The sequence below is a fragment of the Sminthopsis crassicaudata genome, chromosome 5, assembly GCF_048593235.1.
Source record: "Sminthopsis crassicaudata isolate SCR6 chromosome 5, ASM4859323v1, whole genome shotgun sequence".
Taxonomy (NCBI): Eukaryota; Metazoa; Chordata; class Mammalia; order Dasyuromorphia; family Dasyuridae; genus Sminthopsis; species Sminthopsis crassicaudata.
In genome coordinates, this window is record NC_133621.1 from 303,929,413 (window position 1) to 303,940,918 (window position 11,506).

Genomic DNA, 11,506 nt, shown 5'->3' on the forward strand with positions numbered 1-11,506 from the left:
ATGTATATATATATATATATACATATATATATATACATATATATATATGTGTGTGTGTGTGTGTGTGTGTGTGTGTGAAAAGCCTTATCACCCCAATGCCTAGCACTTATCCAGACACCCTGTAGTTTTGAAGACAATTTCATCTGTGTTATTGCCTCTGAAGAGCAATGTGGCACCTTGGCAGGAGCCCTGGACTTCGGTCAACTAGGGCAGACTCTACCAGTCATGATCAGAGTAATTCTGGGCAATGACTTTCGTCTTCTTCTCCATTGTCTTAGCCATGAAATGGAAATAATAATTGCTTCTCTGCACTATGACTCCCTCCCCAACATTGTTTTTGGAATGAATGAGACTAATTAGAGATTTGTTCAACAAGACCTTCTGGTTAGCTGGATTTTACATAAGGCACTGATCCTAACCTCAAAGACTCACCTTCTACTAGAAGGGAAGGAGGAGTTATGAGCTGGCAGGTACCGAAATAAGTGTGTCAAGAGTTGACATGCAGTGATCCAGACAAAGTCCTCTAGGAAAGCTAGGGGAGGGAGAGATCACTTTCACCTCAGAGTGAGAGCAGGTGTAGGCTTGTGAAAGGCTCACAGGGGAGATGGTACCTATGTTATTGCACAGGTTTGCAATAGGCAGAATTAAGCAGAGAGTATATTCTAGGTATGGGGCCCATCCTGAGCAAAGTGTGCAACATAAGTGTTCACATCTAAGGGGAAGGTATGTAAAACCTGGGAAGGTTGGAAAAGGAGGGTAGAGCTTGAAAATGGAGGGCTTCACAATGGCAGGCTGAAGTTTTTATTTTATTCACTACTCCCTTCAAGACTTTTTTTAGTAGGGGAATAAAATGGCCAGTTCTGTGCATTGGTTGCAGTAATGAAACTAGCTTGGGGAAGAAGAGTGTATGGTCAGGAAGTTAGGAACTGGTTATGGTCATCTCGTTGAATGCCAATGTGCTCCTGAACTCCAGCGTAGGGCAGGGTGAGCGCTGAGAAGATGGATGCAAGAGATGATGCAGAGGTCAAAAGCAACAGGACTTAGGTGTGAATTGGAAACAGGGAAGGGAAAGAGAAGAGCCCCAGGGACAGCCTCCAGTTTTGAACTCATGTAGTTAGGTACTAAGTAGTGACAAAAAGGAAAGGCCCTCCTTCTCAGGCTGTCCATGCACCTCACACTGGGAAGCATTATGATCTTTACCTTAACTGCAAATGAATCTCATGGCAGTATCAGGCAGATCCCGGGGAGACCCAGGATGGCTCCAATATGGTGGGTCTGCTTCCCTTTGCAGCCTCCCCTACATCCATCACTACTTATGAAACATGCCAGACCTACGAGAGGCCCATAGCCTTCACGTCCCGGTCTCGAAAGCTGTGGATCCAGTTTAAATCAAACGAAGGGAACAGCGGCAAAGGATTCCAAGTACCCTACGTGACCTATGACGGTAAGGCTGGAATGTTCCATATCTGTGTCCAATCCAATTCAATGAACATTTCCTGGGAATCTTCTACAGGCAAAGTACCCTTCTAAATGCTGAGAACAATGAAAAAAGAAAGATCTGACCATTGGAAGGGCTGTGAGCTCAAAGCGCATGTCTGTGCTGAGAATGGCCAGGTATTGGCCATCTGCTAATTTACTACTGTCTTGACTGAGAGGGGACAGAAGGAAAAAACAGGAAAGAAGTTGATGGTCTCAAATCACTTTTCTTCTTCTCTGCTTTCATTTCACAGAGGATTATCAACAGTTAATAGAAGATATAGTTCGAGATGGCAGGTTGTATGCATCAGAAAATCATCAAGAAATTTTAAAAGTGAGTGTTTTGCTTAAATTTCTGGGGGGTGTAAACATAATAACAGACCATAACATGTAAGTAGTGTGAGAATGGACGCTCAAAGATTGAGGATAAGAGGCTGTCTCAGAAGTTCCAATTTTGAAGGACTGATGAATCCCTAAAGCAACATCTCTATATGCATATTTATTCCTCAGGGGTATCTGTCCATAGAATTTACATGTTTATTGTCACATTAATTTGAAAATACTCAGGGTGACTGGCAGCATACCAGAGAAGAATGGACATCAGACAGTGCTTGAAGGTTTGCAAAAGCACCTTCCATGCATTTTATTTGATCATTGCCATAACCTTGCAAAGTGAGTAGTACAGACAGCTTCCTCATTTTACAGAGAAAGATTGGAGGCCCAGAGAAATGACTTGGTTTGCCATTGGGCCATTGCTGGTGGCCATCAAAGGCATGTTTCAAGCCTCGGTCTCTCCTGACAACGTGTGGAGCTCCCATTCCACAATGCAAAGGGGTCCGAGCATAGATAACAGGAGAGAGGAAGTGGAGGTTAGTTGAGTTGCCTCAAGATCCCCCATTGTCCTGGGTCTTTTATACTGGGTGCCTCAAAAGTCCTAGGATAGTTTTAAATATAGTCTTTTAAACTATAGAAGACTCTTTCTCCTTTATTACTCTTATATCTAACTCCTATGCTATGTTCCAGATACCTCCCTGGACTAGGATAACAGGTTCCTTTTCCGTCCTCTTGCCTCTAACCTCACCCCCACTCCAACCAATAGCGTTCAGCTCCCAGAATAATCTTCCTTATACATCCATCTGGTCCTGTCACTGCTCCCTAAATTCCTCAGTGACTCCCTATTGCCTACCAAGGAAAACTCTAACTTGTCTTTGACCTTCAAAACTCTCCACAGTGGGGAGCCATCCTTCCCTGGGAGTCTTACCTGGTTGTATTCTTCTCTGTGCTCCAGTCAAATTGGACAAATCTTTGTACCTCAAATAATCTACTATGTCTTTGCTCAGACTGATTCCTGTGCTTGAAATGTTACCCTGCCCCCTCTTTGCCTACCTCACTCCCATGCAAGATCAGCTCAAAGGTAACTCTGTCATGAAACCACCTTGCATCATGGATATATTTGACGACAAATTTCTAAATCTCAGACCTTACCCAGCACTTTGCATCTTCCACATGAGATTAGTGTTTTAGCTATCTGTACATGCCTTAGCTCCCTTAGATTAGGAACCTGATCTTATTTTATTAAGATTACTATTATCATATTATACATACATTTATATACTATTATTATAGCTAGGATACATATATATATATATATATATCATTTTAAAGTTTGCAAAGCTTTCTACAACTATTATCTCAATATCTCTCAGTGATAGCAATATCCGTTTGAGGAGGATACACTTCTCCCTGTTCTATAGATGGTCAGAGACAGAGAGGATCATTGATTTGGCCAGAGTTACACTTATAGCTATTAATTGTCAGAGGCAGAATCTGAATCTGTCTTGCAGGCTTAGTACTTTATCCAAATCAAGTAAATGCTTATTGATGTGATTAACCATTATGCTACCTAAGTGCCTCATCTATGGTTTGTTTAGATAAACTCCCATTACAAGGCCTTACAAACAGTAGAAATTTATTATGTGATATATTATATTTATTATTTATTATGAAGTAGAATTTAGAATTACATTGAATTGAATAGTCACCATAACTTGGGAAGACCATTTAGGTTCTAAGCCCTTCAGTGAAAGACGAGTTTATATAAGGTCGGAGAGATTTACATTTGTATGGGGTGTCCCAAAAGTCTAGTGCAGTCATAAGCTTTTATAACTATTAATCAATATTAATAACTATTAATCTAATATATTATAGTATAATTAAATTAATTTAATGGCTATTAAAGCTTAAGATTACACTTAGACTTTGGGAACACCCTGTATTTGACTTGAAAGTTCTTTCTGTCTCATGTCAGTGTTTTATCTTATTAGTCAGACAATTTGTCTCAGCAAGGGAGGTTTTACCCCTAAGTTCTTTTTCTTCTTGTATCTTGTATATTTTCTAACTCCTTTGTAAGCATAGGGTCCATATATCTGTCCTTGATTATGCTGTGGTCTTTAACAATCATTTTATTTTATTTTTAAATTTTCTAACAATTTGCCATCCACACTCTCATGCCCTCCTCTCTCCTGTTGTTTTTGCCATTTTCCCACAATCTTTTTTTTTCCCCCTGAGGCTGGGGTTAAGTGACTTGCCCAGGGTCACACAGCCAGGAAGTGCTAAGTGTCTGAGACCAGATCTGAACTCGGGTCCTCCTGAATTCAGGGTTGGTACTCTATCCACTGTGCCACCTAGCCGCTCCCCCACAATCTGATTCTCCCTTTCAATCTCAGGTCTAGAGAAATAGATAACTTAGTCCAACTCCCTCATTTTCCAAAGGTCACCTGCCTTCAAACTTTGGACTCTTTTTAAAATACTGCAATATCTGATACAATAGCATTTAAAAGAATTTTGCTTCACCATTAGAAGCACTAGAATTCCATGGTAATTCACAATCTTTTTTATATCCTTTTGAAGGAAGTCTAATAATATTATAATATTGGAAATGGAAAGATCTTTGCTTAGTCAGGTAGTCCAAATTAATGATTTATGTGCAAGAAATACCTTTAGGCATGGATTTTGAACTTAGAACTTTCTTCTTCTGAACCAGGTTTTTAAAAACAAACAAACAAAATTGTACTCTTAGTGATGATGAGTTTTAGTGACCAGAAGTACCATGAGAGACTATTAAGCCAAAGGCTAAATTCGGGGGAAAGAAGAAATCAAAGTACCTGCATTGAACCTATACCTTTAATTCAGAGAGTTTCGAAAGTTGTGTATGGAGCTATTATGAGCTGAAAACAGTGATAAATTCCCCATAAGTAGAGGTGTTTAAGTGAGGTTTAGATGGTCTTTGCTATGGATAGTATAGATGTGATTGGAGATTGGACTATACGATTTTGATATCCTGTGATACTTCAGCCCTAAAAAATCAGCAGCTCTGCGGGAAACTGAGTATAGTTGAAAGAACATTGGACTTAGAGGAGAATCAGAGTTCTAGTCCCAGTGTTATCACTTACCAGGAAAATCACTTTCCCTCACTGGCCCTCAATGTCTTCATTTATATAATGAAGGAGTTGAACTAGATGAAGATAAACAAAGGAAGCTTACGGGAAGGCAAGAAATGCAACCATTTAGGGTGCCACATTATAGAAAGCAAAATGAAAGAGACTTTTTAATATGATTTCTTATTAATGCACATATTTTTAAACTTAGAAAAATCTCATTTCTCATGCCCCTTAAGTATTTCTATTGTGATAAGACAAACTGCTTTCATGAAAGTCTTTCTCTGATGATTCATCATGGCATAGAAGTGACCCAGTTTCTCAAAGACTATGATAGTGGAATGCAAGTACTGATTCTGCAAATTGTAAAAGCATTGGATAAATCCCTAGTAACATATACTATCTGCTGTCTAAGCACCAACCTAGCTAAATATAGAGCAACTCATCACCAACAGGCCATTCACTAAATAATGAATTATTCTAATTGTGATGACCCATTAGCAATTTTTAAATGGCCCTCAGCCTGAGAATCACACTGTTTTTAGACTGTCTACAAACATTTGTTTAACTGTTAGTATTTTAAATGCAAAGTCTTTGTCCAATGACCAGTGAATTTGTATACACTGGAGGATGTCACATAATTCATTACGAATGAAGCCAGAAGACCAAGAAGTTGCAGTTGAAATGGAAGAACAGCTCAAAGATTCTCAGAAGAAGGAAGGAAGATGTTAGTGGAGTTGATTTCATTGTGGCCCCAAAGGGAACAAGGACCATCTTTCCTGGGATCCCTAGTCACCGCCTTGTCTTGATGTGCAAGCATATGTAAACACAAGCAACCCAAAGAGACACAGAGAATATGCACCAACATCTACTGCATGAACAAGTAAAAAAATGCTACAAAGGATCTCACAAAATCCTCCAGACCAAACCAAAACATAACCAGATATTGGTTGACTTCAATGAGAGGAAATGAAGAAGGGAAATTTTGGGAAAATATAAATTGGGATTTAAGAAACAGAAGATGCTATTATCCATCTGTATTCCCTAAATTTGATTTTCTTCCTAGGATCTATCCTGTGTTTCCTTCTCTGTCTGTCTGTCTGTCTCTCTGTCTATCTCTCTCTCTCTTTCTGCTATCTCTGTGTAGCTATCTCTTTGTCTCTGTGTATGTGTCTCTGTCTCTCTATCTCTGTCTCTGTCTGTCTCTCTGATTTAATCTATTCTAATAGATTCAATTACATCTCTACATAGATGATTCCCAAATCTCTAAATAGTGCTGATATTTCTCCCAGACTCCAGTGCTGCAGCTTCAACTGTCTGCCTTGGCATTTGCACCCAGATGTCCTTGCCAACATATCAGATTTAACATGTCCAAAATGTAACTCATCAATATCCTGCCCTTCTTCCAACCTTCCCTATTTCTCTTGAGGCTAGCGTCATCCTCTCAGTCATCCAGATTTGTAACCTTGGAGTCATCTTTGACTATTCCCTCCTAGCCAAGCAACTGTGAAATCTTATAGCCTAAAACCTATAACATCTCTAGCATCTGTCCCCTTTTGTCCTTTTACATTGTCCTAATAGTTAATTTAGATTTTCCTCACCTCCCGCCTGGATTATTGCAAGAGTCTCCTAATTAGTCTCCTTGCCCTCCATCTCTCTTTTCAATCCAGCTTTCACACATCTGTCAAAAAATTCTTCCTAGTATAATGTATATTCCTTGAGGGCAAAGACTATGGCTCTACATGCCCAGCACTAGTAAAGAGTAGCTGCTTAAGCAGTATTTGATGAATTAAATTCCTAAGACCCAGGATGGGCCATATCACACAAAAACCTTCAGTCCCATAGGCATCTCAAGCTTAGCACAGATCTCTTATTGTCCCCTAAAGAAAACATGGACTGTCAACCTTGCATTTGAGTCTTTCTATAATCTGGATCCCACCTCCTCCCCCTTACTTCACATTATTCCTCCAGAATGCTACGTCCCAGTCCAACTGGATTCCTGCCTTCTACTCTTCCGATACCATCCTATCTAACTTTTCTATCTCTTGTCAGTGGGCACTGTTACAAGCTGCCTCCCTTGATTGGCATACATGCCCTTTTCATGGGTATTTTTTAGAATCGTTGTCTTCCTTTGAAACTCAGTTTACATACTACTTCCTTCATGACCTCTCCAGCTGAAAGTGATCTTTCCTTCCTCAGATTGCCCGAGAGAAATTTATTTGATTTCCTCCACTGACTTGTTCATTCCCCCGTGCTTACATTGTGCTTATCCAAGCATGTTATATTCCCTTAATAAATAAGCTCCTTGAGAGCAGAGGCTGTCTAATATTTGTCATTCTGTCCCCATAACATATAGCACAGTGTCTTCTATATGGAAAGTAGGAACAAATGACTGTTGAATTGAAAATTATGAACAGTATTATCTCACAAACCATCAACAAGCAATAGAAGGGGAAATGACTCTTCCTGATACCAGGCCCTGCTCTCTGTCCACATACCGCCTCACCTCCCCTTCTAAATACGCTACATTAAATTAGGAATAGGAATGAAAATACTCATATGTCTAAATCATAATTCTAAATGCACATGCTATAGCCTTAGTAATTTATAGCAGTGCCCTGACTTCTCTCTTGAGTCCCAGTCCCACAGACATCTCAAACTCAACAGGTCCAAAAGAGAGCTCTTTATTTCTTCCCAAGGAAATCTTTATTTCTAAATGTTTCTATTTTGATCCAGGTCCTCATCATCCTTCCAGCCACTCTGGATGTTCACAACTTCATGATCATCCTAGCTCTCAGTTTCCCTCTTCTTATGTCCCATCATTTGCCAGGTTTTGTTCATTCTACCTCCCCACATCCATTTCCTTCTCCCCATTCCCACTGAGTCCATAACCTTTCAGGCTCTCATCACCTTTCACAGATTGTGAAACAACTTCCTTCTTAATCTCCCTGCCTCAAGGCACTCTCCTCTCCAGTTCATCCTTCTTATAGTGAAGTGCTTACTTCCGGTTACTAAATAATCTATGTGATATCGGTAGAGAGAATAAATGTGCACACATACACAAATATATACAAAATAAACCTAATAAAAAGGAGATCAGGAAGGGCCTCTTGAGAATGTCATTTGAGTCAAACCTTTAAGGAAATTGGAGAGTCTAAGAAGTAGAAGCATTTTCGGTGTAAGCTTTTTGTTCGTTCCTCCTTCTCAAAGAGGACCATGTTGTCAAAGAGGTGATGTCATGAGATGCAAGTGAATTGGATTTAAATAAAGTAGGACTGGGCAAGGTCACCTGCCTCACATTCCCCTCCAGAGCCATCTGAATCCAGTGGCCAGATACAGATCAGGAGGACTAAAGATGCCCAGGATTGTTTTGTTTTTTATCATTTAATAGTATTTTATTTTTCCAAATACATGCAAAGATAGTTTTCAACATTCACTTTGCAAAACCTTGTGTTCCCAAATTTTCTCCCTCTCCTTTTCCCCCTTTGCCAAGATAACAAGCCATCTGATATAGGTTAAACATATGCAATTCTCCTAAACATATTTCCATATTCATTATACTGCACAAGAAAAATGATATCAAAAGAGGAAAAAACACACAAGAAAGAAGAAAAAACAAAAAGTTAATAACAGCAACAACAAAAAAAAAAGGTGAGAATACTATGCTTTGATCCACATTCAGTCTCCATAGTTCTCTCTCTGAATGTGAATGGCTGAGTCTATTGAAATTGCCCTGAATTATCTCATTGTTGAAAAGAGCCAAGTCTCTCAAAGTTGATCATCATATAATCTTCTTGTTATTGTGTACAGTTTACTCTTGATTCTGCTTTCTTCACTCAGTATCACTTAATGTAATTCCAGGTTTTTCTAAAATCAGCCGGCTCATCATAATAATATTCCGTTATTCCATTACTTATTCAGCCATTCCCCAGCTAATGGGCATCTGATGTTTCCAGTTTTTTGCCAACTCAAAAAGAGCTGCCACAAACATTTCTGCACATGTGGGTCCCTTTCCCTCCTTTAATATCTCTTTGGGATACAAGCCCAGTAGAAAAACTGCTGGGTCAAAGGGTATATACACAGTTTGACAACTCTTTGGCATAGATCTAATTGCAGAATGGTTGGATCATTTCACAACTTCCAATAATACATTTTTTCTTGTTAAAGGCAACTCTTCTATCACCGCCTTCAATCCAACCGATCCTGTTTCCTTGTAGGAGTTCCCTTGGCCACCTTGCTCAGTCCCTCTCTTTCATCTTTCTACAGGCTCCTTTCCTTCTGCCCAGAATCATAGTCACATCCATTCTGTTCTTTAAAAACACATCATTTGACCCTGACCCCTGCACATATCACCATGCTTCTCTCCTTTTGCTGTCAAACTACTCCAAAGTAGATATTTGTCAGTTAGTCCCGCAATACCCACACCCTCCTCAATCCCTTGCAATCTGATTTCTAACTTCCATAGCTAAGTAAAATCACTTTCTTCAAAATTATTAATGATCCCTTAACAACTAAATCCAATTGTCTTTCTTAGTCATCGTCTTCTTGGACCACCACAGTCTCTGTTACTGTTGGCCACCACCTTTTCCTCCTCCATACTTTCAGCTTTCCAGGTTATCCTCCTAACAATCTGACCATTCCTCAGTCTCCTTTGTTAGCTCAGTCACCAGCTCTCTCTTGCTCCCCGAGGGTGGGTGTCTCCCAGAGCTCTAACCCAAATCCTCTTACCTTCTTCATATATATACCCTTTTCCTCATTGAGCTGAATAGCTCCAATGGCTATCATCTATGCAAATGAGAACAGTTCCCGTATTGTCTTTTTTCTCTTTCTTTTTAGCTATTTCTGTATCCTTCTTGGATTTTCCCAGTTGTCCATTAATTTCTTAGAAAAGGCAATGATATATCTTTAGTGTCCTCCCCTTTTTGGTGCTATCTCCCAAGTGCAAGATACAGGTAAAATCTCCATCATCATTTTTCCTATGAGTGTCAAACTTTGTCTCTGATTCAGTTTCTTTCATTTTTCTTCTCCAGCAACTAACCATTTCTACCCACTATCATGCATGAGGTAAAATGGGAACACATTTAGTCTCCCAAGTCACTTATGGGAGAGGAAAAGGGAGGAGATGCCAGTCCTGTGATAACATTGTCATTATTATCATTGGTTAAGCTTAGATTGGGACAAAGACTATGATCTGGAGATGAAGAAGCTGTTAAAAAGTCATCCTCAGAATATTCTATAATGAGCACATTCCTCATGCCATTTTCTCTCTTCTTCCACAGGACAAGAAGTTGATTAAAGCCCTTTTTGATGTGTTGGCACATCCTCAAAACTATTTCAAGTATACAGCACAGGAGTCCAAGGAAATGTTCCCAAGATCATTTATCAAGCTACTACGGTCCAAAGTTTCCAGATTTCTAAGACCATACAAATAACTTTCCTAGAGCTATGCAACTGGGGGATGGATGGGGGTATTTTTGGTCCAGTCGGTTGGGGAAAGATTTTTTGTTCAGTTTTACATTTGTGTCAAATATTACATTTCCCTTCACAGTAGAAACATTTGTTGACTGTGAAAAGCTCTTCCAGAATTCAGTACCACATTGAAGAATCTTGGTAACATTTTAAATTCATTAAAAGCCCACGAGGATGGATATTTTTACCTGGAAGAAAATGTGAGGAGTCATGGGCAAGCCCAGATGAAGACCATGATACATACCTGCACCAGCAGTATCCCTTTTCATCAACAAGAAAATGTCTGGTTGGAAAAATCCTTCTTTCCCCCAAACTTTTTTATTTCCTAGGAAGCCATGCGGTACCTTTCTTCTGAGCCAAGAAGAAAGTTTTTAACCTTGATCAACCAATGCCAATATACCGTGGGAAGGGAAGAAATCCAGCATGAAGAAACAGCATTTGGAATCTGAATAGCACCTGAACTCTGTATTTGGAATTTTCAGGGGGAAAGGAATTAAATTATGATGTTTCTCCCCTTAGTTTCCTAGAGACTTGGGTATAGTAGAAACCAAACAAGAAAAGAACAAGGAATACTGCTGTATAACTTGTTTCAAGATCTACCAAAAAATAAGCTCCAAATGCATGGGTTTTATCCGCCCTCTTCTATTTTTCTTGAAATTTCATTCCCACACCCAGCCTCTCCAGCTTTGGACAGTGTTTTTCTCTTATTTGGACTCTGAAGAACTTTAAAATACAATGGATTAAGAGTTGTGAAGGGGGAAGGGGGCAATAGATGTTTCTCTTGCCACAAAAGAGCATCTTAATTAAGTACTATATATATATAAATATAAAATATATATACTTCTATTTGTGGGTACCTTAGAAACCTTAGTGACTGTAAATATTAATTATGCAGACGTCTTCTCCCAAATTCAATATACAGGTACGCCTTTTTTTCTTTAGGTTTCCTAAAATGATTAAACCACTGCTCCAAGGCCTTGCAACTTGCCTTTATCCCCTCAAAAAAAAGGAGTTTACTGAGTTTGGGGAAATGCAGTTTTTCCTCAGTAAGTCTTTTCAATCTTAAATTATTTGGCAAAATTAAATAAATTCCCATTTCTCTATTGCTTTAAGGAAGTGTAAGG

General features: G+C 39.2%; 1 protein-coding gene across 10 annotated transcripts in view; it reads left to right on the forward strand.

Moving 5' to 3' along the window:
* The window catches only part of SCUBE1 (signal peptide, CUB domain and EGF like domain containing 1), a 207,979-nt gene extending 196,732 nt beyond the window's left edge, over positions 1-11,247 (forward strand). For all 10 annotated transcript variants that reach the window (XM_074271909.1, XM_074271911.1, XM_074271913.1 and 7 more), the window contains 3 exons: positions 1,292-1,444; positions 1,731-1,810; positions 10,193-11,247. In XM_074271909.1, the coding sequence (XP_074128010.1) occupies positions 1,292-1,444; positions 1,731-1,810; positions 10,193-10,345 (386 nt within the window). In that variant the 3' untranslated portion in view covers positions 10,346-11,247. The remainder of the gene's footprint in view (positions 1-1,291; positions 1,445-1,730; positions 1,811-10,192) is intronic.
* The last annotated feature ends 259 nt before the right edge of the window (positions 11,248-11,506 follow it).